Genomic DNA, 24,999 nt, shown 5'->3' on the forward strand with positions numbered 1-24,999 from the left:
ATTTTCTATTTCATGTACATGCTGAGTGGGGTGGAACTGTGCACCTCAGTTTAATAGGATTGGTGAGGCGAAAAAGTTACGTCAGATTGCCTGCAGGATTTGACCCTAAATATTCAGTACACCTTAAAACAAGGCACAGATTTTTCATGGTGTAGGTAATTAGCTATTGGAATAATTTATCAGGCTCTGTGGTGAACTGGCCACGCTGGCAGTTTTAAAACCACAGGGATATGTTTGTCTCTAAACAATAGTTAACCTTTACTAAAATTAATTCAGGATTATTTACAGACTGTGTAGTTATGGGTGCCAGTGCATGTGAACACAGTACACCTTTCTGGCCTTAGAATGTCACATAAAGTCCTATGTACATTCTCCTAAGTGTAAAATAATAATTGCAGGTAAGAGTGCACTTCCATAACCCAAAATTAATTTGTGGCCAAAAAAAATGAAACAAGGAAAGAGACAATTTTCTGTCTGGTTTGTGTGCCAGGATTAGCCATGCAGTAGCAGTGTGTGAGTCATCCTTAATTCCCCACATCTTTCTAGGGTGATGATTTAGGAACTAGTTAACGATGGTCTCGGTGCACGGTGTGTACCTGTGTGAGCATGCATGAGGTATGGCAGAAGGGGGAAGCCAGTGGTGGCGAAGAACTTCCCAGGCAGCAAACCAAATTCCTGGGGAAAGTTGAGTGACAGGATTCACGAAGAAGAGTTTAAACTGAGGTACGTGCTCATAACATCCTGTTTAAACAATCAACAGGAAATTCGGCGATCCCACCTCGCAGGATGCTGGTTTATTGAGGCATGGCACACAGCTGAGTGCCACGAGCCCTCCCGCAGCACTAGGACCAGGCTGGCGTGTGGCAGCAGGCATCCCCAAAAGGACTTAATCCAGGAGGAGAGAAGGCCTCAGGGTGCCCATAGGGGCGAGTTATGTGCCAGGGCAGGGCTGGTGCCTGCAGAGCCCCCAGGCTCCCCCCTCCAGGCTGCGGTGGGTGCGGGGTGCTGGGGCTGCTCAGCCCCGGGGTGCTGCAGCGGGGCCATTCTCATGCAGAGCGTGGCATTGATGGGCTCCTCCGAGCTGAGGACAGGCTGAGGATGGCATCTCTGTTATGGGTAGGTGCTCTTGTCAACCACGAGCACTGGAGTAAAAGCAGCAACAAAAAGCAGTTGTGGGGGGACGCAAGGAAATAGGGTATTAAAATGATGCACCCCAAAATGAGCTACAGGACTGATGTGCCCTTTTCAAGAGGCATTTTTCATTTCACCTGTCCAACTTGAGGAGCTTTCTGCCTGGCCTTCTTCAGCACATGGAGAAGGTTACCTTGGGCAGGCTCCTAATGACATGTTCTGCCTTTCACCCCACCAGGACCAGCACTTCTGTGGCTTCTGTTCATTCTGCTGATGCTCTGCGTGTCCCTCCAGGCTGTGTGGATTGGGAGCATCTGTCTAGAGAGCTGAGGAATGCTGAAACTTCCCTGCCTGCTGTTGTGATGGATATTGCCCAGCTGAAACACTGCTTGGGGGGGGGGAGTTCTGTTCCTACAGAGGCTGACCCAAGTGACACCTTTGAGATCAGGATTTCATTTTCTCCTGCATTTCAGTGCCTCTCCCAGTCTCCTGTCACACTCTGTACTCCCAGGGAAGCCTTGCCACAGGACTAAATTATTGCAAGATGCAGGGGTTGGGGCTGGAAGCACCACTTCTGGGCCCTGCCATGTGCTTGCCTGGTGGACGGGTGAAATATTTCCTCCACTGGGCTGCCCAGGAGCAGGGGGGGAGCCCAGCCTACCAGGGGCTTTGGTGGTGGCACCCTGCCTGCTGCCACCCTGCTGCTCACAGACCTGCGATTGGGCTGGGGGGGCCTCGTCTGCAGGTTGGGCTGTAGCAGGCGCATCCTGTTTTCTAGGAAAAAGAGGATTTTGTGGCCGGCTTTGTTACAGAGGCATTGAAGACTTCTCTTTGTGTGCTTTCTCATTTGAAGTTTACACGCTGGTTGCCGCAATCTTTCTAGATGTTCTGGTTACACAGATGAGAATTGTTTTTAACCTTATTTTTATTAGAGAGTTGTATCATGTGGTCCTGGCCAGCCCACAGGAAGGGCTAGAAACTCCATGTAGGCGGGATAACACTTCCTATCTCCGTGTAAACACCAATTCCCCACAGATGTGAGAAGGCAGCCCCGCTACACGGGAGGCTGGAGGCTCTGCTCCCACATGTGGCAGCGGGCTGAGGCTTTCCGACAGCTGGGACAGACCTCGCTTTCAGCAGCCTGAGCTCTACCACGGCGCTGCTCTGCAGCGTGGCTCCCCGCCGTGCTCAGGAGCAAAGCTGGGGGCACAGGAGCTTTTCCAGGGAGCGTGGCGAGGAGCAGCCGGGCCCTGCAGAGCATGAGGGAGCTGGTGGAACTGGTGGGGAGGCTGGGGCCAGTACGGGGCTGGGGCAAGGTCTCGGGCACGGAGCATGGAGCCAGCTCACAGAGCACGGGAGATGTGCTCAGATGGGGTTTTGCACTGAAGAGTAACAGGCAATGAAAGTGATGTCAGCTGCGGTCTGAGGAAGGACCCGCTGTGTTGTGTGGTGTCTGCACACCGGCACGGGAAACCCCCAAGCCTGAAGTCAGTGGGAGCATTGCTGCTGCCTTCAGTGAAAGGAAGAGTTCAGCCTGCTCCCTGCCTCGGGGCCACTAAAGAGCTTGCAGCAGTCTGAGGGGGTTTCATGGCGCTGGGACTTCTCTCTACTTGTCGGAGGACAAAGCAAACACTGAGCCTTTACTGGGGTCTGGGAGTCTGGGACCTACAGGCTCCAGAAATTACAAGGTTACACTGCTGAAGGCTGTAGGTAATAAAACATATTTGCTCAATTGCTTTATTTGTCTAGGATCTCCAGGCATGCTGCTTACGAAACACAGAGCAGTTTCCAACCCAAACACTTCGGTGCAGAGTGAGAGACAGCAGGTGAGCACTGGGGGGGAAGCAATGTCAGTTGGCCTGGCCAGGACAGCAAAGGGAACATTAAGGAAGAGGACTGAAGGTAGAGAATAAGGCGGACAGAGAGGATCTGGGACTGGTGCCATAACATGGGGATACTGCAGAGAAGGCAGCAGCTGAGCAGCCTTTGGTGGGGAGGAGGATTCAGGGCAAGGAGTGCTGTTACGTGAGGAAGGGCTGGCATGGATGCTGGTGAGCATTCACAGTGGAAGGTGAGGATGAGGAGTGACTTCTGACGTGGATGGATGTTACCAGTCCTGTCTGACTCTGTCGTGATGGTGGCAGTCAGCAGCTTTCACCTGGTCCATCATGGGCTTCATTGCTTTGAAATGATGGTGGAGGAAGAGCAGCCAGGTGTGAGCGTGGTTCTGGCTGGGATAATTCCCTGCAGAAGCACCAGGCAGGTCCGGCTGTGCGGCTGGTGGGAGAGTAACTCCATCACAGGGCAGGGACGTATCCAGGACACGGTGTGCTGTGTCCTCCACCTGTCCCCAGCCCCAGCTCCTTGCTCCTGTAGCCAACACCTGGGCACATTTCACATCTTCTCGCAGATGCTCTGGTGACAGAGCAGAGGAGCTTTGTTCCCAGAGCCACATCTCCCCTCCTGTCGATGCTGGAGAATCTCAGGCTGGTAGGAGAGGTGACGCAGTCGCTCCAGCACGGGTCTGGCACAGGCTGCGGGCTGCAAGCTCTTGTACAGCAGGGTTGGCTGAGGGCCTGATGCAGGGCACCAGAAATGCCTTGAGGGAGCCTCAGTATGAAATCCCCATTAGAGGAACTTTTTTTTTTTTTTTTTTCTCCTGTGAAATGGCACACAAACTCTTGACAGTTAAGAAATAAACTCGCAGCATCTCTCTGTGGCTGTGTGTAGCAGAGAAAGAGGAAAGGGTCAGGGTTTAGCTCATAATCTGCTCAGAGCTGCTTTGTTTGGTACCAGGCCTTTTCCAAACAGTATGCACAGAAGTGCACTCCTGAATTAAATGATAACCAAGGGGAAGAGAGAGAAAGAGGGCGTTTCCACTGGCTGGGAGATTGATGGCAGGTCAGTGGGGCCAACAGCAGCAGCAAGGTTTCCCTCGAAAGGGAGAGGAGCCTGTGGATCCCTGAAGCAAGGGCTAATTCTGCTCTTAACAGTGGCCTAGAAAGTTGCCTGAGTGCAACCCGCAGAAGCACTTTGCTTTTCCAGATTTGGAAAACCAAACGGGAGTAAAATCTATTTGCTTGGTTTTAGCCTAGACAACAGAGCTGCAAATTAGCTTTAGGTTTATTTGCCGTGTGTTTATTTGAGCTGTACTCTGCCGCGTTCCCAAAGGTTTATCCAGACCAGATTTCTCGGCTCCTTCTCTTTTCACTTGCAGGGTTTTTTTTTTGCACATGCACCCACGTTTTCCATGCTCATGCTTTGCACGGTTGGAGGGGTGCTGTGGGGAACCTGCTGTACAGGCCTGTGGGTTGGTCCAGGTCCAGGCCACAGGTTGCTGTCGCTTTGGCTCGCTCATTTTTCCTCCTGGCCTTGAAAGTTTCTTTCTATCACAGCGGGATAATAATATTCCTGCTTCTTCCTGATATACGCTTTTCTGCTGTACCTAGAAGCAATAACAAGCGAGCGGAGAAGATTATACCCCACGTGGACTCTGGATGCTTTGTCTCGGGCAGGGGACGTGCAGCCTGTTTTCCTCGGCCCCAGCACAGCCCTCGCAAGTGCTCGCCTCCGTACGGGAAAGGAGAAGCACAAACAAACGAAAAACTATTGTAAAACTTGCGCCGCTTTGTCTGTCCTGCGCGGCCAGGGGCTGAGTGCTGATGGAAAGCCGCGGGCACGGGGAGGCTCGGCCGGGCCGGGGAGCTCTGCCAGCCCCGGGGGGCTCCGTACGGAGCGGCGGGGGGTGCTCGGAGCCCGGGGGTGCGGAGCGGGGGAGCCCCCGGGGGCGCGGGGCAGTGCTGGAATGCGGGGCCCCGCGGGGAAACGGAGGCGCGGCGAGGGTGCGGAGCCCCGGGGGTGCCTTGCTCCGGGGCACGGCGCTGCCCCGGGGGATGCGCGGCCCGGGGGCGGCGGCGGCGGCGGCGGCGGGGGCCGGGGGGGGCGCGGGCCCCGCGTCCCTCCCCTCCCCCGCCGGGCGGCGTGGGGCGGCGGCGGAGGAGGAGGAGGAGGGGCTGCCCAGCACGGGCAGGGTTAAAGCGCCATGTAACCGGAGCGCGGGGCTGTCGGGGGCCGGCTGGGGCGCGGGCGGCGGCGAGCGGCGGCGCGGCCCCGCTGGACGGCGCGTCCCGCCGCGGCGCAGGTGAGCCCGGGGCCGGGCACCGGGGCGGGGGGCGGCGGCGGTGGTGGTGGTGGCGGCGGCGGCGGGGGGGAGGCCGAGGCCACCGGGGGCTACCGGGGCCGGAGCCGCGGCGCATCCTCGTGGGCGGCTTTGTTGAGCTCGGCGGCGGCGGCGGGGGACAATGGGCCGGGCGGGGACGCGGCACCGGGTCCTGCGGGAGTGGCCCCGGCCGCCCGCCCCGCGCCCGGTTACCGGGGGTCGCGGCGCTGCCTCCCCGGCGGCGGGAGGGGGCGGCGGGTGGCGGGAGGGGGCGACGGGCACCGGGAGGGGGCAGCGGGCTCCGCCGCCACTTGTTGCCGGTGCTCAGCCCCCGGGGGCTCGGCGAGGGGCTCGCCCCGGTCCCGGTCGTTCCCTCCCCACCCCGCCGGTGCCGCCCGGCCCTGCCGGCTCCTGCCGCAACTTCGGGAGTTCCCGGCGGAGCCCGGGCCCGTCCCGGGGCTGTCACGGAGGGGTCTCCTGCCGGGCTCTCCCCCGCAGCCGGGCGATGTCGGGACGACGGCGCCGGAGAGCCCCGGGCTGCGGCGGGAGCGCGGCGAACCCGCGGGGCCCCAGGCCCCCGACGGCGGCACGGCACGGGCTGGCTCCGGGCCGGGGGGCTCGGGGAATGCCCGGCCCGGCTCTCGGCGGGGTCCCGGGGGGGGGCAGCGGCTCCCCGCGGACACGGGAGCAGCCGGGAGGGTTTCCGGGAGCCCGCGGTGCCACCGGCGTGCAGGGCAGAGACAGCTTTTGTTTTGCTCTCCTCGGGCCAGCGATCTGTCAGGACATCAGCCCCTCTCCTTCTCTCTTTTCGCAGGAAGGCGGCTCCCGGCCGGCGCTGAGGCGTGAAGGCACCCCCGGGCTGGGCACCGAGGGCAGCGGGCGGCCGGAGCCGGGGGGCGCTGGGCTGCCGGGCACCGGCGGCGAGCGGCGGGGGCGAGCGGGTGAGCCCGGGGCAGGGCTGCCGTCTCCTCCTCCTCCTCATCTTCCTCCTCATCCTCCTCCCGCTGAGCCCGGAGCAGCTCCTCAGCAGGCGGCCAGGGGAGGGAGCGCGTCGGGGAAGCACAGGGGGGCGCGGGGTGGTCCCGGAGGGGGGCAAAAGCCCCCGGAGTGCCGGGGGGCAGCGTTGGGCACCCAGGGTGGGGGTCCAGGAGTTTTCAGTGATGCTGCATCCAGAGGAATGGGCCAGGAGGAGGAACGAGGTGTCTGGTGGGGGGCAGCACTTTCTGCCTTTATCCACCTAGGTTCCAACCAAGCGATGGGGTAGCGAGGCAGGGGTGCAGGGGTCCCAAGCCTGGGAGGGGCTGGAGCCTTGTGCCCTGCTGGAAAGCACCCTGGGGGGGGAGATGGGGACAGCGAGGTGGCGTTGTCATCACTTTATTTTCTTTTGTGCAGGGGAACGATGATGCAGTAGGCGCTCCGGACGGAGGAACTCCGCTGCCCAGCGAGACCCGAGACCCACCTGCGCGACGGCGGAGCCCCTGCGGCCCCAGCCCTGCCCGCAGGCAGCACCGGCCCGGGCAGGGGGCTCGGCAGAGCCGGAGAGGCTCAGCCCGGCGGGACGAGAGCGAGATGAGCATGGTAAAGAGCCTAGAGCGGCTGGAGCAGCGGCTGGCTGTGATGGTGGCTGCCCAGGAGACTTCTCAGGCCTGGTCTTCACTGGGAGAGGAGGGGCCGGTTTGTTTTTTGTTTCTTTTCTTTCAACCCAGCTTGGCTGAATGCGCAGGGGCACCGTGCTGCCGGACCCCGGGGGTGGCCACAAAAGGGCTGCGGCGGGGCTGGGAGGGCAGCAAAGGAAACGGGGGGGGAAAATGGAGGGAAGTGCCGCAGCCCGGGCGTGCGGAGGGAGAGCCTGAGCGGGGAGAGGGGCCAGGCACAGGAAACAGGGCAGGGGAGGGGAGAGGCTGGCCTTTTAATGAGCATATCTGCCAAAATGGGCTCCCTTTCTTACTCAACTGCCAACCCAGCGACTCTTTTCTTCGCAGGATTAGAGGGAAATGTTCGGTTTTGGGGACAGTTAAAGGCCATTTGTGTGCGTGATAGCCCAGAGCCCTCGTCAGGAGCCGGGGCTGGAGGGAGCTAGCCCCGGCCATTGGGGTCTTTTATTTCTTTTTGTTATTCAAACAGGGCTTGGGTGATGGCTGCCATCCCAGCCATCATGTAAAATGCTTTCCTCCAGCCTTTTGATATGCATGCCCCTGTCTGGAGGCAAAGTCCGCCTGTCTCCCCTGCAATCTCTCCACCTACTGGGGAAACGGACCTGATAAGGGCGATTCTGTTTTCTCAAGAAGGAAAACTGAAAGCTGCCCAGGCCGGGCTGGGGGAGCTGCCCTGGTCCCCGAGGCCAGCCGGGCTGGGAGGCTCAGCCTCGTCGGGATGCCTCGCAGGTGAGCGCAGAGGCTCCGTGCCCCCGGGCTGCGGCGAGCTTGGCCGGGCAGCGAGCGGGCATCCTGTGGCCAGCAGGCTCTCGAAGCAGTTAACGTTATGGCATGGTCTTTAACCAGTTTGGCAAACTTTAAAGAAACTGGTATTGCAAAACTAGGGCGGGAGCTGGAGTCAGCGGGTTCATTGTCTCCATGGGGTATCGCTGCAGGGAATGTCCTGGTCACCGAGGCAGTGTCATGGGCTGCAGCTAGCGCCAGCCTCTCGGGGAGCTTTAAACATCCGAGCTGGAATTCTGGATTATTTCATTCTTCATGGGTTCTTCAGCGAGCTGTATCGCCGTCGCGTATGTCTGCGTGCTTGTAGTGCATTAAGCAATGCAAACACTGGTGCTGCTTTTCTCCTCCCTCCGTGAGAGAGAAGCATGTGAGGGGAGTGCTCTGTTTCTTATTATTTTCGTAATGCCCTGTGTGCACATGTTGGTGTGTGTCTGTGAGGGGAGGCAAGGACAAAGAGCTGAGCCTTGCTCTGGAGCAGGAGCTGGTGAGGCTCGCCACGGCTGTGACTGCTGCAGGAGCTGCTGCTGGGCTGCCCTCCCCAGCAGGCTGGGCAGTCTCGGGTGCGCAGCTTCGTGTCTCGGTGCAGAAGCCAGCAGTAAGAGGAGAAGGGCTGGGTATTTGCTGCCTAGGGGAAGATTTTTCGGAAATGAAGCGTTAACTAGCTTTGCAGTTTGGGTTGTGGTATAATGTTCCCTCTCCTGCTTGCATATCAGAGGACGGTGATGGGATGTCCTTGAGCGATCCCAGACTGTGCAGCTGGAGAAGTGCACAGAGCAAGCAACGCATTCACTGCAGGCCCTGCCCGGACCTGGTGAGCTGGGATGTCTGCACTTGTGCCTGCATCTGCAGCCAGGCCCGTGGGCTGGCAGAGCCCTCCAGCTTGCGCCCAGTCCATGTAACAACCCTTTTTCCACTTTATAACTGGGCAAAAGAAAAAGTTGGAGCTCCCTGCGCAGGCAGCAGAACTGAGCCAGGCACATGGGAAGCGCTTGGAGTCCCGGCTGCGTGTCCCATGGCACAGCCGCATGAGTTGCCTTTCCCTGGGGTGGGATGGGAGGTGGCCGCTGTGTCACCCTCCCCGTGGCTGTGCTGGCCCCACGCAGTGATGTGGTGGCCCCGCTGCCATGGGCTCACGTGGTGGCTGTGTCCAGCACGGGGCTGGCGGGGGCAGCACGCTGCCTGCAGTGCTTGGCCCTGCGCAGCTCCAGGAGAAAGGCAAAGCCATTTTGGGCTGCAAGTTCCAAACTCCTGTGCTCGGGCTCTCTCCCAAATGGGCTCCTGAGGGAGGGATGAAGGCGAGGTTCCCCTCAAGGTCCTGGTGTGGGTCTGTGGATGTTTAGTGGGGCTGGGAGGAGGCCATGCCTGCTGTGTTCCCCATATTCCTAGTGCTATTCCCATCCCTTCCCTGTGCTCCCACGCCGAGAGGAGAGCAGCATCTGTCCCACCTCACTGGATGGACTCCTGGGTGGGATGGGGCTGGGTTTTGTGAGATGCACTGGGTTTTGTGGCAGCATCGCTGCTGCCTGTGGTCGCTGCCCCTGCTCTCTGCAGGCTGGGGCAGGGAGCAGCCCCTCCAGCAGCCGGCCTGGTGCCGCGGTGCCTTGCTGCATCCAGGGGCATATGGGGCTGGGGAACACCGGGCTGGGGCTGGGAGCCTGGTCTGGGGCAGCCCGGGGCAGCTCGGCGAGTCTGGGCAGCTCCCAGGAATTGTTCGATGCGTCTGGGAGCAGATGTGCTGCAGCAGCGGGATTTCTGCACACAGCTGTAGGGGCTTACTCAGCTTTAGGCTTCTGCCGGTGCCATTTTCCCCCTTCCCGTCCCTTTGTTAAGGAGCCGTGTCTCAGGCGGGCGGGCGGGGGGAACGCGCAACCGGGGTCTCGGTGTGCAGAGGTAGGTGCCGGGCGGCCACCTGCCCTCCCTCAACTTTTGGATTTTACCAGGGTTTTCACGCAGCCCGCTGCATCTGAAACATCAAACCCCGACTGGTCTTTGTTTGCCAGAGGTGCTGACAGATGATCTCAAAGCAGAAATCTCAATTGTTAGCGAAGCAGTTGGAGCCGATGCCGAGAGCGGGAGCGCCGGGAAGGGGCGGTGGGGCCGGGGCCTGGGGTCCGCGTGGGGCTTGGGGGGGGGGGGGGGGGGCTGCCTGCCCTTCCTCAAAGGGCCTTGGAGAGGGGTAACGCCGACCGCTCCGCAGCTCGTCGGGCTGCGTTACGTGCTCCTGAAATGACTGTGCCGGCGAAGGGGCAAGTCGCAGCACAGATCCATAGCCCGGCAATGAGGCAGCTTCGTTAGCGCAGCCCTGGGTGCCTCTGGGAGAGTCTGGGAGCTCCCGCTTCCGAAAACAGGATCCAGGAAGGGCACCCGAGGGAAGGCAGAGGCGGCGGGGTGCAGGCGAGGCGGCCCCACCTCTGCCGGGGGAGCGCCTGGGCAGCCTTTATCTGCGCCGGGGCGCTGGGGCTGGGCCGGGCGGCCCCAGGGCAGGCAGCCGGGGGGCTCGGGGTGCAGGCAGCACTGCCCTTGGCCGTGGGGGGGGTGTGCCTGGGGAGGGGGCACGCCTGGGGAGGGGACGTGCCCGAGTTGTGCTTGGTGGCCGCGGACGGGAACCCTTCTCTTCACAGCGCCATGCGCGGCCTGCGGGGCTGCGGCAGCGAAATGGCTGCTCCGCCGGGGCAGAGGGTGCCGGGCGGCACGGGGAGGGGGGAGAGGTTTGGAAACGCCCGCCTTGGGCTGCTTTCTGCTCTGCTCCTTTGGGGTCAGACTGCGCAGAAAGGCTCTCGGCCTAGAAGTGCCCAGCGGGTTTGGCTTTGCGGGCTTGAAAACATCGTTACCGGAGCCACGGGGAGGTTATCGATCGGCCGCACTGCGCAGAGCTGCCTGTCCCCGTGCGAAGAGCAGTGCCAACAAAAGTGCAAATGCCTCTAAATGCAGATGTTTGCATCAGCTGGCGTGCCCACGGCCAGCTCGGCTCTGGGAGCCGCTGGGGCTCCAGCCTGGTCTAAGTGGTGCGGAGGCGAGCGCCGGGGCTGTGATGGGGACAGGAGGCACCGTCCCTGCGTGGGTGCTGCCTGCAGCCTGCTGCCCTCCCCACCACACGCCCTGCATGTGTGTAAGTGGCTTTTGCTGCTTTTTCAGTGTTAGCAGAGCCCATCTCCTGAGGCGGGTTCTGTGTCTCCTGCCCGGAGCCTGCTGCAGCCGGGCCCCTTTGGCCTTCAGGGCAGTTGAACGCGCGGCAGGCACCAGGACTTTGCTCCCCCGTGTCCTGCTCTCTGCTGTACCCGCTTCTGTAACTGCTCGCCCCGCTGCTGGGTTTGCCAGGTTTGTGGGGTGGTGAGAGCACAGTGAGGCTGGGGGCAGGAAAATCCCGGAGCTGGGGAGCTCTGACTGGCCACAGTGGGCCAGAGCCCTGGGGAAAAGTCCCGGTGCTTCCCCAGGGATGTGAGCGGGCTGTGTCTGGGGCCTCCGATCACTGAAGCTGGTGGATCCTCAGGGCCGTGCCTGGGGAGGTTTTGTCCAGGTGCTCATCAGCACCCAGCACTTCCAGATGCATCTCCAAGCAGAGCCTTCTGCTTGCCCTCCGGGTGCTTTAGGGGAGCTGCAAAGGGAATAAGCTGTGGCTGGCTTGGATAGCGCACGCCGTCTGCTCTGCCTTTCCGGGGGCTTTCTGGGTGGCTGAATTTCCTCTCCACTGATGCTTCCACAGGCAACCATGAAAAAGGAGAACCTCAGCCGGGATGAGGCAGACTGCAGGGCAGGGCTGATCCGCCTCAACGGGGACTGCACTGATCCTGCTAAAGACACACCGGCCCTTCTGGAGGCTAATGGGAAGCCCAGTGCTCCGGGTGAGTCCTGCTGTGCCGTGCTGTGAGCGGGGCTGGGGGTGTCCCAGCTGCCTGCTGCCACAGAGGGGCTGTGTGCTGGGTTTGGGATGCTCTGGGCATGGTCCCCAGATCCTGGCTCTCGGGCTCATGAGGCCAGGGGAAGATTTCTGCTTTTGAAGGGAGTGGAAACCAAGCTTGGTGGGGCCATGCCTAGAGGATGCTTTGGCCCTTGGCCCTAGGGAAGCCCAGGCAGCACCAGCGAAGCCACTTGCCCTTTGCCAAGCTCTGCCCTGCTGGAGGGAGTGTCAGAAGCTGCCTCTTCCAGAAAGTGCTTTAAATGAACTGGTGAAGCCCTGAATAGCGGGTGCACAGTTTCATTATTCCTCTGAGCTTCAGAAACAAGGATCCGTGAGATCCCCATTCAAGTCCCTGGCAGATTTTAGAGCAGGTTTGGGCTTGGGACTGCTGTGGTGGCAGCATCCCCATGGCAGCTTTGAGGACACCACTTGTCTTCTGCTCTCGGCCATGGTTCTGCAAGATTTCAGTCTCTTCGGGTCACGACTGGCTGCCCTCATGGGCAGAGGCACGGGACGGCTCGTGGAGCTGAGCCTGCTCTGGCTTCTTGTGCAGACGCTGGGAGCCTGGGACTGCCGAGCCTGAAGAACAAGAGGGTGAGCAAGGAACTCTCCAAGGAGGACCTGTCCTGGCCACTCACGCTCTCGGAGGCACAGGAGGTGAGTGTGGAGGTGTGCACTGAGGCTGCTGTGGGGTCTCGCTGCCCGTGGACAGCCACACACTGGGGGCAGCTGGTGCTGGCTGTGAGGTCTTAACTGGGAACGTGACCCTGCTGCTGTGGCTCTTGCGTGCAGTGCCAGGGAATGGTCTGATAGCAGATGCATTTTTCATTTACGAGCATAATATTTGTTTTCATATTGAAATTCTGTGATTTACGTTATGCCGGCAGCAGTAGGAGGGTGTGGTGTGTAATGTAGTGATGCCCGCTCTGCGTTGCAGCAGTCTAAGCTCTTACTCTGTGGATATTTTCCTTAAAAAGTCTCTGCTGTGTTGGTGGACAGAAACATCTCGTGTCTCCCACTCTCAGGGTGGCCTGGTTTGAGCAGCTGGGGGGCTGGATCCCAGTTTTGCTCCCCCTCCCTTTTGTTTACTAGGTTGACAAACCTCTAGGGTCTGGAAGCATTTTTGCCTTCTGGCTTTATTGTCTTGACTTTGAAATAAAACCCCAAGGTTGGAGATCTGCCTGTGACTATGCGGCTTCCAAAAGAGAGAGCCATAAATTCAGCTGGGTGAAATTTCTGCTTTCCCACTACGTTGGGCTCAGGGGCTGCTCGCGAGCAAAGCCCACTGCAGAAATCTCATTTCATTTTGAAACTGTTAGGCCGGATGCCGGAAACATGCCTGGGTTAGGCTGTTTTGTAAACTGCGGCTGCTGCAAACCACAGAGGAAAAGCTGCCCTCGGAGCCTCCGCAGGGCTGGGCTGCGGGACCGAGCACACCCCCGTGTGAGCAGGGTGCTGTGCGAGCTCCGCCGGGCACTGCCTCCCGCTGCTTTCAGTCATGGTGCTGTGGGTGTAGGGGAGAGGAGGGAGAATACAGCTGAGGATGCACACACGGTGCCTGGAAACACGAATTGATTTAAGTGGCCACTGGTGCTGCCACCCACACGGGGGGTGCTGGGGATTGCCACGAGGTGCAGGGCTGGTGCAGGGGGGCTGCTGCGGAGTGCAGGGTGAAGGGCAGGGTCTTGCACCCTGGGGGTCTCCCACAGCTGACTGCAATCCTCTTGCCTTCCCTGGGCCCTTGTCCCCGATGCTGTGCCTGTCCCCACGTGCCACTCACACCCTACAGGTGGCCGTGCCACACACCTCTTTGTTTCCGCTTGCAGACACGGCCACGGGGCAGCGCTGGCTGGGAGAGCAGCCTCAGGCAGAAGCCTCCTGTCCGCCTCATCTTCCAGGCAGGGCAGACCCGGCACGAGATGAAAATCAAGGAAGCGAACAGCGAGGAGAATCTCAGGGACCTGCCAACGCCGCTGCGGGTGAGGGCCCTGCAGGGCAGGGGCTTCCCGGGGCTCTGGTGATGTGTGCTCCTGCTGTGCGTGGTTGGGAGGCTGACTGGGCACATTGCAGCTGCCCCGTGCCTCAGTTTCCCTCCGAGGCAGTGTGTGTGTGTGCTACTGCTTGCCTCTGCATTATTCTGGGTGCTTTGACTGCTTGGGATGACCTGGGGAGAGAAGGGAAGAGAGCAAGAGTGGCCCTGCTGTCTGTGTGTCCTACAAATGAAAGCAGCACTCCCGTAGATGTGCCCGGTCCTGGGCCCTCTCCTCCCATCCATGCCCAGCCGCAGCAGTGCCCCTGCTCCTTGCTCTCCAGTCCCTGGCTGCAGGGATTAAGGGGATGTGATATTTGCAGGGGCAGGCGAGGGACCTGCTCCCTCCTGCTCCTCTCTCCCTGTTCCCCGTGGGTGCTCACACCTCGCTCTCCCGCGCAGAGCTCCAGGAGGCGATCGGCCATGCCCGTCCTCACCACCATCGACCTGACGGAGGATGACTCCCGGGACTCGTCGCAGAGCAGCAGCACGATTTCAGGGAGCAGCTCCCAGGAGGGCCAGAACGGCTCTGCCGAGCTGGCGGCTGAGGAACCGGAGAGCCGAGAGGCGGGGATAGCGCTGGAGTACCAGGTACGGGGGGCTCCGTGCTCTGCAGCCTCACCTCTGTGTGCCTCCCCTTCCCCATGTGCTGGGCAGTGGGAGGGCAGTGGGTCCCTGTCCCCTGTGTCAGGATGGGCCCTGCTGCAGCACCGAGCTGTCTGTGCCGTGCACGGGGCCGCAGCGCTGCCAACAGCCCCCGAGCACGGCGTGTGCCGGGCTGGGAGCCGTGCCCCACGGAGACGGGCAGAAAGAGTTTCTGTCCGGAGATGCTGAAGGGGAACAAAGTTGGTGGAGCTCCAGAATGATTTAGTGCCTGCGGGCGTCAGGGCAGGGCCTGAGACTTGCAGGAATTGGGCAATTGCGTTTTGCTGCATAATTAGGTGCCTAATTGCAGAACAAAGCTCCAAGGAGCGCTCAGCTCCTGTGCAGGACTCCCGGCCCCAGCACTGTCGGTGTGTTCCCTGCTGGGCTGCAGCTCGGGGGCCCTTGGCATGGTCTCACCAACTTCCCCAGCACTTCTTTTGGTTTTAGCTCTGCCTTGTTTTCTGTTCTGCTTTGAGAGAAGCAGAGGAGGGGGGCTGCCCCCTCCTTGGGGTTGCTTTGTGGCCCCGTCGAGAGGGGCTCTGCTGAGCCAAGGAGCCCTCGGTTGCTCAGGAGCCCAGAGAACACCAAGCCCCTGCAGCCAGGTGGGACCTGCAGCATCTCCTGTGACATGGGCCATGCACTGCAGCTCAGGAGCCGAGTTTGTCTGGACAAACATGACTGTGATGGGCAAGGGACTTGGGAGAGAATGTCCGTGCTGCTTGGGAGCTGCTGCCCCCTTGCTTTGCCCATTCCCCTTTCTGGGACTGTGCAAGCCCGTTGTGGCGCAGCTGGAGTTTTTCCTTGCTCCTGGCTTGTGTGAGCGCAGGAATGGGCTCTGCAGGAATGGGCTCTGCAGGAATGGGCTCTGTGCTGCCTGCAGAGACCCCGGAAGGGCAGGCAGGAGTGGGCACGCACGGCTGCGGGTGCCAGGCCGCCGTGCAGGACGGAGCAGGCAGCGTGCGCCGGCGTGCCAGGCTCGGCACAGGGCTGGCGGCGTGTGGGGATAAGGCATGGGTGGGTGCTTGCTCTTTTGCTTATCTGTTCTATCTTTTGCTTTCAGGATGGGAAGGAATTTGGAATTGGGGAACTCGTCTGGGGAAAGATCAAAGGTTTCTCCTGGTGGCCGGCAATTGTCGTCTCCTACAGAGCCACGTCCAAGCGCCAGGCGGTCTCGGGCATGCGATGGGTGCAGTGGTTTGGAGATGGGAAGTTCTCTGAGGTAAGCCTGCTGCTTCTCCTGGCTGGGGATGGGCTGAGGTCTCCTCCTCCTGCAGTCTGTGCCCCTTTCTGGGGCTGCTTCTGTGCCCAGTGGGGTGCGTGTGTCCACCTGCAGCCTCCTCAGGGCAGGGATCCAGCGCGTTTTGCCTGGAGCTCAGGCTCTGGGGTGCTCTCGTGGCTCTGGTGCCAGTAACCAGTGCCTGACCACCACCCGTGGGCTGGCAGCGGGATCCAGCAGCAGGGCAGGGTGACATCCCATCCCCTTCCTGACCCCCACCTGGCTCTGTCCTGGCTTGTCCCAGGCATCCCGGGTCGCTCCCTGCCCTGGTGTGCGATGCCCTCTCGCATCCCTCCTTGCCATGGCACTCGGCTGCGCTGCCAGAGGTGCGGTGCCAGCAGAGGGTGCAAACAGCCTGTCCTAGCTGCATGTGCGATGCCTCTGCCCCCTCCCCTCTGCAGCTTGGCTTGCTCTCGGTGCAAAGCCGGCGCTGGCTTCCCCGCGAGAGCGGTGCTCGCTGCAGGGCGTGAGGGCACCGTGCTACGGGGGCAGGAACGAGCCGTGTCCGTGCCCAACGCTGAGCTTTTGTCGCTCTGTCCTAGGTTTCTGCAGACAAGCTGGTGGGGCTGATGGCCTTTAGGCAGCATTTCAATTCTGCCACGTTTAATAAGCTGGTTTCCTATCGCCGAGCCATATTCCATGCCCTGGAGGTAACCGCGGAGCAGAGCTGGGTCTGCGGCTGGGGAGGGCACAAAGCAAAGCGCTGGGCTCTGCGGGGAGCGCGGGGGCTGGGGGAGCAGCGAGCTGGGCTCAGCAAGAGCTGGGGCTTGGGGTGGCTGCCTCGGGGGCTCAGTGCTGAGGAAACGACTGAAATGCTGGCTGAGGGCAGGAAGAGGAGCCTCCGCTGGAAAGCTGGGCACTGGCTGCAAGCAGCGAGCCCCGGTGCGTGCAGGCGCTGTGGGAAGGGGGCTGGGGCTGGGGCTTCGCTGCTCTGCCATGGCACGTGGCTTGGCTTTGCCTTTGGGGTGGCTCTGGGTAATGCATGTGAGTCACCTTGAGAGCTCTCAGCAAATAGGAGCCCACGCCACGATCCACAATTAATCATTTCCCCCCATCTGTGCTGGGGTTACGGGGACAGAAGCGTGCAGGAAAGCCTCTGCCTCTTTCTGCTGGGACGTTTCCAGACATGGGGGCTGAAATCTGCCCTGGCTTCCCCGGGGAATTGGGAACAATTGCCAGGCAGTGTCACACCAGGCAGTGTCACACCAGGCACACTGGTCCTGGGCTGATGACTGGGATGTGCCTGGCACTCCGGGATCCTTCCCTGCACTCCTGGGACAGGCTGGCACGGAGAGCCCTGGGGGCCTGATCCCCATCCAGGGGATGAGCCATGCTCCTGGCTGCAGCTCCGCAAGCCTGCAGGCACTTCTTGTGCCTTTTCTTTGCTTAATTTTGCTGGGGGCCAGCGTGGCCATGGCACACCCAGCACAGGAATCTGGCAGCTGCTGCCGTGCCGGGGCCAGCCCAGCCCCATGCACAGGGAGCAGAGGGGACCGGTCACCTCGGCACTCAGTCACTGTGCCCCCCTCACCCCTCCTGTCTCGGCAGGTTGCCCGGAGCCGGTCGGGGAAGACGTTTGCAGCCACCCCCGGGGAGTCCCTGGAGGAGCAGCTGAAGCCCATGATCGACTGGGCGCTCACCGGCTTCAAGCCCCTGGGCCTCAAGGGGCTGCGGCCGCCCAAAACCTCAGGTGTGCAGGGGCAGGAGCTGGGCTCGGTGTGGGGGCCTGGGGGGGCTGGCCTGCCTGGGGTGGCCTTGGGCAGCTTTGCCAGAAAATCTTTTAAAGTGCCCTCAGGAACCTTGCTGCTGGAGATCAGATGTGATCCGTGGCTCCCTGGGAACGGTGGGGTCTGGGGAGAGCAGTGGGAACCAGCCCTCCTATGGGGAGAGGAGGGGAGGAAGGTTGCCAGCTCCGAGGAAATACTGGGCAGGGTCCCACTTGCGTCTTCCCTCGGTGGTCTTCCCCCAGCCTGGAGCCTTTTTGGCACAGGGCACAAGGGCAGTCACTGCTGGGATGGGAAAGGGAAAGGAGCAGGGATGGGAATTCAGCACCCATCTTCTGCACCGTGATGGATGAGGATGCAGACGGGGCAGGGAAGCCCTCCCCTAAAGTGCAGGGTGGTGCCATCCCCTCCATGTACCCCCCCGTGTACCCTCCAGGGGCTGAGCTGGGCCGTGGGGCTCTGTGGGGTGGGACCTGGCTGTGGGGCTGGGCAGGAAGCGTCCCTGAGGTGTCCCCACCAGGCTGCCCATCCCTTGCAGAGAACGGGGCCCTGCGGAACGGCACGGAGGAGGTGCTGTGCCTCGAGCAGTGCCCCCCCACCAAGAGGCTGAAGGCCGCCCTCTGCAACAGCAACAAGGAGCAGCGAGTGGAGGAGGACCAGACCCGAGGTACCGGGGTGCGGTGTGGGCTGGCAGGAGCATGGGTTATGTGGGGTTCCCTGAGGAAAAAGAAAAGGGAAAAGGAAAGGGAAAAGGAAAGCTCCCGTGGTCTCGCTTTGCCTGCGTGCACCCTGCAGGGCACCAGCAGACCACACGGTGAGCTGGGCTCCCTTAACTGCTCACCTTGGAGGTCAGCTCTGTTTTCTGGCATTGCAAACGGGGTTGGTTTAGCCATCGGGACATTCCCCTCCATCTGCCTCTCGCAGGTGCACCCTGGGTACACCCCAAATTTCTAACATGCCCATAGCCTGCCCTCTCTGTGCAGTCTTAACGCAATTAGTCAGTTCAAGTAGAGCACAGTTCCAGTTTGTTACGTTAAGGAATGCTAAATCTACCTTTGTATATTTTATTTTATAAAGAGCAAATGGTTTCCGAAGTTACGAACAACAGCGGGAGCCTCGAAGGTAATCACTTGCCTGTCCTGTCTTGGTGAGGGGCCTGGGGGTGTGGGTGCCTGAGGGCAGCACTAGACAAAACCTGGCAGTCCCTCCTGAAATGCACCGTACAGAAACGGGGGTGGTGCTGCAGATCCATGGGCCTCTGCTTGTTTTCATGGACAAGCTGCTCCGATCCTCCCTGGGGGAGCCACAGCTGGGCCAGGACCTGCTCACAGCGGGGCGCAAAAGGCTGCGGGCGTTCCCAGCCCTGCTCCAGAGGCGCAGATCCTGCGCTGGGTGGGCGCTCCTGGTTGTGCCCTGGGCACCCGGTGGTGAGGAGCACCCCGAGCCCTGGGTGAGCGGAGCTCTCTGCCTCTCAGACAGCTGCCTGTCCTGCGGGAGGAGGAACCCGGCCACCTTCCACCCGCTGTTCGAGGGAGGCCTGTGCCAGACGTGCAGGGTAAGAGGCGCTGTGCCGGGGCTGAGCGCGAGGCTGCGGAGGGGGTGCGGGGCTCCAGCTGCACCGTTGGGATGGGATGGGGTGGGGAATTCGTTCTGGACCCCATATCCACCATGGGGTTGTCCCTCTGCATGCTGTCCTCTCTGCTTCCCACGTGCTTTGGGTGCTGCTTGTGAAGCCCCGAGGGTGGGCATCTCCAAGCTCTCAGCATGTGCCAGTTCTGGCACTGAGCGCAGGTCCTGATCCTCGCCCTTCCCTCCTCCTGGCTCTGCTTTGCCAGGATAGATTCCTGGAGCTCTTCTACATGTACGATGAAGACGGCTACCAGTCCTACTGCACCGTCTGCTGCGAGGGCAAGGAGCTGCTGCTCTGCAGCAACGCCAGCTGCTGCAGGTGGGACCCCCGCTCGGTGCGGGGCTGTGCGTGGGTCGGTGCCACCAGCACCTCCTAATGCTGCCTGCCCGTCCCTCAGGGCCAGGCTGCACCTGAATAGATCCTGGTGAGGATGGCAGGAGCTCTGCCCATGCCTGGCTCACCAGCTTTTGTCAGCAGCCCTAAATGCCAGGGTGCCATTGCAAAGAGCATCCCACAATGTGGGCATAGGGCTGTGGCGCGTGGCAGGGGAGGCTGCAGGGGAGGCTGGGGTGTCCCCACGGGGTTTCTGGCAGTGAACGGGCACGAGGTGGTGTGCTTTGGGCAGGTGCTTCTGCGTGGAGTGCCTGGAGGTCCTGGTGGGGCGAGGGACGTCGGCCAAGGCAAAGGAGCAGGAGCCCTGGAACTGCTACATGTGCCAGCCCCAGCGCAGCTACGGGGTGCTGCAGCGCCGGCAGGACTGGAACACCCGTCTGCAGGATTTCTTCACCAGTGACAAGGGCCAGGAATACGTAAGGGCTGCGGCAGCGAGCCTGGCACGCGGGGCTTGGGGGAAAAGGGCTGACGAGGGCATGGGGATGGCTCAAAACCCCCCAGCCTCTGCCCTGGTCCCACTCATCCGTTGCTGTCTTCCATCGCAGGACGCACCCAAAATCTACCCAGCCGTGCCCCCGGCCAAGAGGAAGCCCATCAGAGTGCTCTCCTTGTTTGATGGCATAGCAACAGGTGAGGCACGGGCAGGGAGAGCACTGTGCCAAGGGCTCGCAGCCCTGGGTGTTTTGGAGCCTCGAGCCTGTCCTGGAGAACTTGGTGGGGAGAAGGGGACGAGGGACAGGCGGGTCCCCATCAGAAGGGGTGAGGGGATTCCTGCTGGATGGGGCTGGTGGCTGGGAGGAGGGGAAGGAAGGGGTGGGAATTTTGTTTGGCTGGGGGGCTGATGAGAGTGGAGCCACCTCAGAGCCTTTTGTGTGTCCCGGCGCAGGGTACCTGGTGCTGAAGGACCTGGGCATCCAGGTGGAGAAGTACATCGCCTCCGAGATCTGCGAGGACCCCATCGCGGTGGGCACCGTGCGGCACGAGGGCAACATCACCTACGTGCACGACGTCCGGAACATCACCAAGAGAAACGTGAGCACTTTTGGGGGGCACGCTGGGAGGCCACACAGGGAGGGTCACCCACCTGCTGCCCCCTAACCGGGTCTGTCCACCCCTCAGATCGAGGAGTGGGGTCCCTTTGACCTGGTGATCGGCGGGAGCCCCTGTAACGACCTGTCCCTCGTCAGCCCGTCCAGGAAGGCGCTGTATGGTAAGGCTGCTCCTCCCCTGAGGGCCGGGTACCCCCGGGATGCTCAGATCCGGGGCCACACGTCTCTGACTGGTCCTTGGTGGCCCCGCTCTGAGCCGCAGAGCGCGGGGGCCACCTGCCAAACGCTGTCTCCACCCAGGCCCGCCGGCCCCCACGCCCCCGCTGCAGCCTCCCCTGCGGGGCCGCGGCCGGTCGCCACCCAGCACTCCCGCTTCCCCCCGTGCAGAAGGGACCGGGAGGCTTTTCTTCGAGTTCTACCACCTGCTCAACTACGCCCGGCCCAAGGCGGGCGAGGAGCGCCCCTTCTTCTGGATGTTTGAGAACGTGGTGGCCATGAGGGTCAACGACAAGAGGGACATCTCTCGGTTCCTGGAGGTAAGGGAGCACCGTGCAGGACCCTGCATGCAGGGCAGGGCCGTGCTGCACCTTCACCCCACAACATCCCCGTGGCTCACCCGCTGCACCCACACACACCCATGGGAGCAGAAGACGTGCACTGACCCCCCCCGTAATTTGTTCCCCCATCTCTCTGGCTGCAGTGTAACCCGGTTATGATCGACGCTATCAAGATCTCTGCTACCCACAGAGCTCGCTATTTCTGGGGCAACCTCCCGGGGATGAACAGGTAATTTTTTTGCCTTGGTTTTGTGGTGCTGCTTCCCTCATAGCCCTGCGCCCAGGAGCACAGGCAGGGCGATTTCCCCATGGGGAGCAGCGGGTGGTGATGTGCTTGCTAACGAGTGATGATGAGAACTGCAGCAACGTCCCTGTCCCCAGGGCTGCAGGCTCTGGAGGGAAGCTGAGTGTGGGTTTGCCCAGGTACGGGGGGTGCTCAGCTGAGCCTGGCTGTGCTGCTCCAGGCCCTGTGCACGCCTCGGAGCAGCCCCGAGCTCACCTCAAAACCCAGCGGAATGGCTGGGGGCAAACCGGTCGCTGGCAGCCCTGCGCCCCGTGCCTGCCTAGCAGCAAAAGGTGGGGTTTGGCACTGCGAGGCCTCAGCCGGTAAACACGAAGTCATGCTAAGTATTTTTCCATGTTTATATTTAAATTGCCAATATCTGTTGGAATTAAAGCTAATGAAAGCTGAGCCAGAGGCATGCAGGGATTTGGAAGTTAAACAGCAGCTACCGGGCTGTTGTCACCTCCTGCTGCTGGAGGTGGCACCTGGGTTTGGTCCGATCACAGCAGGAGGAGGCATGGCCATGACCTCCCTGCCGTGGCTGTGGGCTGATGGGGCAGCCGGTGCTGGGTGAAACCTCCCTGAAGAGCCACAGCTGCTGCCCGTGCACTTGGAGAGCAGCAGGCATGTGGGGCGAGGTGTGCACATGGCAAAAGCCGTGCTGGGGAGCAGTATTTGGATTATTGCCGTGCATACACATCTATGCAAAAACCTCCTGCGAGTTCAGCCACTTCCTTAGCAGCTGAGGAGGAGGCTGCAGGAGCCGTCGCTGGCCTCTGCTGTGTGCATCACGGGGCAGACCCGTGCCGTGCCTCTGCTCCTGAACCCCAGCGTGATCTCCCTGTCCCAGTGGTGCTGCAGGAGATCGTGCTCAGGATTCTCCAGGCTGCTGCAGTGGAGCAGGGGGAGGCTCCCAGCCCCCAGCCCTGGGCAGGCTGCGTCCAGGCAGAGCTGTGTGTGCCTGCCTCGGGTCACCCATGTGGAGCAGAGGGACCCACGGGCTCCTGAAATCACCTTTGGGTGGCCTGAGAGAGGCGATGCCCTGGGTAAAAGCTCCTGCTCTGTGCCTGGGAGGAGCCGCTCTGATCTGGCTGGAGCGGGTGGGCAGCAGCGTGCGAGCTTTGGCAAGTGACCTCCAACAACTCGGCGCCACGCGGGGGTGATTTATTGGCCTTGGGCAAGGCTGAGGCTGCAGGAGGACCTGCCACAGAGCTGGGAGGGAGCAGGGACGGTCTATTGTCTTCAGCCCTTTGGTGTCTGTTTCTCACTGGCTGGTATTCAAGGCTAGTGCTGATTCTCGGCTGAGACGTTATTGGTGGCTCTTCGGTTTTGCTTTTCCTTTTATTTTTGTAACCCAGTGCTAAAATAGAGCCAGCATCCCAGGGTCTTAATCCCTGCCAGCATCTCCCTCTAACCGAGCAGCCTGAGCTCTGCTCTGGTGAGCTGAATTCATTGCTGTGCTTCGGGAAAGCGCAGGGTGCTTCTGTTCCATCTGACGGGCTGCGTGTCGAGGCTCTTGGGGGAAATGTCCCAAGAGGATGAGCTGTGACTGATGCTCAGGGACAATCAGTGAGGCTCTCAGGCTCAGGAGGTGCAGGCTCTCTGCCCCTGCTGACCCTGCCAGTGGCACCTCTGTGGGTGCTTTGGGGCTCCTGCGGGAGCACAAGGCGAGGGGAACGGCTGCCCTGGGCAGGGGAAGGGAGGCGAGAGGAGAGGAGGCTGGTGGGGAGGCACAGACCAGAAGGGAGGCAAGAGGAGGCTGGTGGGGACCAGCTGCTAAGCATCACCCCACACCTCTGCTCTGCAGGATCTTCGGCTTCCCCCTCCACTACACCGACGTTTCCAACATCAGCCGCGGGGCTCGCCAGAAGCTGCTCGGGAGGTCCTGGAGCATCCCCGTCATCCAGCACCTCTTCACCCCGCTCAAGGATTACTTTGCCTGTGAATAGCAAGCGGAGCGTCCCTCGGCTCTCGGGTAACGACGCAGCTCAGCTGCCTGGGGGGAGAGGGCAGGATGCGACCGCCAGTCTCTCCCGTGGGCCCTGCAGCTTCCCCGTCCCCGTCCCTGTGCTGCGGGAAGGACGCACGGCCCCGCAGCAGGGCTGGGGGAACTTCAACCAAAGAACCTGGCAGGGTGACCCTTCCTTAAGGGACTGATGACAGCGACACGTACGGACAAAAGAGCTTTAATTACCCAGCCCAGGAAGCTGCGTGCATCACTGACGAGGCGAGAAGTCTCCTCCAGAGCATTAAATATTCCAATTTTACCCCAGAGCTGAAGAGGAGAAAGTGGTGGAGGCAGCTGCTGGCGTGCTGCGGACAAACGCGGACTGTAGAGGCCGATGGCTTTTCCTAAACAAACAAAACCTCTTGAAATGACTGCCAAAAAAAAAACCCAAACTGCAGCAGCAGGTGTAAGGGACCCTGGTCAGGTTACGTACACTGAACATGCAGGACACACAAACCAAATCTTTTTTTTTTTAAAGACTTTTTTTTTTTTATAAACTTTAATTTTGTTTAACGTCTGTTGCTGCTTTAAGGCATTACATAAGAATGTGGAGACTCCTAGACCTGAATGTAGCTGAAACTGAACTGTGAGCTGATAGATTTACTTTTCTAGTTAGAAAATATTTCTACAGGGAGATACTGTTTTTATGTTTGGCTGTAGTTTACAAATATTCACTACGTCCTTCTCAAAGCATTTCCATTTTTTCCCTCGCATTTCAAACTCCTGCTGAGTGGATTGAAAGGGTAAAGAGGAAGCAGAGCAGGGAGGATCTGGCTCCAGCATCCACAAAGGAAAATGTTCTCCGAGCGTTTGTTTCCCAAATGAACGGTCAGGGCAGGCAGCAGCCGGTGCCGCACGCACGTGGGGTCTGGCACCCGTGGGACCAAGGGCTCCCCCCTCTCCTTCTACCTCTCTGGCCAGTGGCTCGTGGGTGTCCCCCCCCTGTGCCTGGGCTGTGCCGTGGCTGCTGCCTGCTCCTGTCCCCCGCTGAGGCTGCCTGCGGGGCTGTGCAGCAGGGGAAGCCCAGCTGAAAGCCCTGCTGAAGGCCGAGGTGTTTTTTTTGATGCTGCCTGGGGGTTGCTCCTGAGCCCCCCCCCCGTGGTGCTCCCCAGTGACTGCGCTGCAGCAGCACCCCCCAGCCTCCTGTGTGCACACCCCGCAGGGATGAGGCCCCCCAGCACCTCCCAGCACCCACCCCACATCAGGGGGGGCTCTGCTGGTGCCGGGGGGGGGGGGTTTGGGCAGCCCCCCCTGCTGCCCCGCTGCTGTTCAGGCCTGGGAGCTTTATTTCCCAAATCAGGTGAACGTGTGACCTCCACTCAGCCGCATCTCCTGTGCCACATCTCGCATCCCTTCCTGTCTGATCGAAAGAAAAATAAGAGAAAAAAATCCAAAAAGGACTTGGGGAAAGCAAACCAAGACTGCGGGAGGCTGCCCGGGGGGGCTGCATCTGCCAGGTCCCAGTGCCGGAGCCTCCTGCGTGTGTGTAAAGATGTCGTACGGAGAGGTGGATCCCCGAAAAGCCTTCTGCATAACGCGGCGAAGGTTTCTCCCTCTCCCCGGTGCTATTTTTCTAGAGTAAGGATTTCTGATGTCAAAAGTGTTGCGGGTTTTTTATACGAGCTTTGAAAATAAGAGAAAAAAAAAGTGTTTTGTTCAATGCCTTTTGTGTGTTTTTTTTTAATGTTCTGGGGGCTCACAGCGGGGCCCTGCCCGAGCCCTTTCCTGGCCCAGGGGGGGGCTCCGGGCTCCGTTTCCCCCCCCCCCAGCTCCAGCACC

At 60.8% G+C, this 24,999-nt stretch overlaps 1 protein-coding gene across 3 annotated transcripts; it reads left to right on the forward strand.

Moving 5' to 3' along the window:
* The first annotated feature begins 5,121 nt into the window (after nucleotides 1-5,121).
* Nucleotides 5,122-24,878, forward strand: DNMT3B (DNA methyltransferase 3 beta). Of its 3 annotated transcripts, none has more exons than XM_072026458.1 (21): nucleotides 5,122-5,272; nucleotides 6,105-6,231; nucleotides 6,683-6,964; nucleotides 11,432-11,570; nucleotides 12,180-12,283; nucleotides 13,453-13,605; nucleotides 14,058-14,246; nucleotides 15,361-15,519; nucleotides 16,119-16,226; nucleotides 17,125-17,266; nucleotides 17,839-17,967; nucleotides 18,378-18,422; nucleotides 18,776-18,855; nucleotides 19,136-19,248; nucleotides 19,556-19,739; nucleotides 19,869-19,953; nucleotides 20,210-20,355; nucleotides 20,443-20,533; nucleotides 20,673-20,908; nucleotides 21,073-21,158; nucleotides 23,020-24,878. In XM_072026458.1, the coding sequence occupies exons 3-21, from the start codon at nucleotides 6,860-6,862 to the stop codon at nucleotides 23,159-23,161; spliced, it is 2,436 nt and encodes an 811-aa protein (XP_071882559.1). In that variant the 5' UTR covers nucleotides 5,122-5,272; nucleotides 6,105-6,231; nucleotides 6,683-6,859; the 3' UTR covers nucleotides 23,162-24,878. The 3 variants fall into 3 exon arrangements, with proteins under 3 accessions (XP_071882559.1, XP_071882560.1, XP_071882561.1); XM_072026459.1 differs by having other exon boundaries at nucleotides 20,760-20,908; XM_072026460.1 differs by lacking the exon at nucleotides 16,119-16,226.
* The last annotated feature ends 121 nt before the right edge of the window (nucleotides 24,879-24,999 follow it).

The sequence above is a fragment of the Anas platyrhynchos genome, chromosome 21 (assembly GCF_047663525.1).
Source record: "Anas platyrhynchos isolate ZD024472 breed Pekin duck chromosome 21, IASCAAS_PekinDuck_T2T, whole genome shotgun sequence".
Taxonomy (NCBI): domain Eukaryota; kingdom Metazoa; phylum Chordata; class Aves; order Anseriformes; family Anatidae; genus Anas; species Anas platyrhynchos.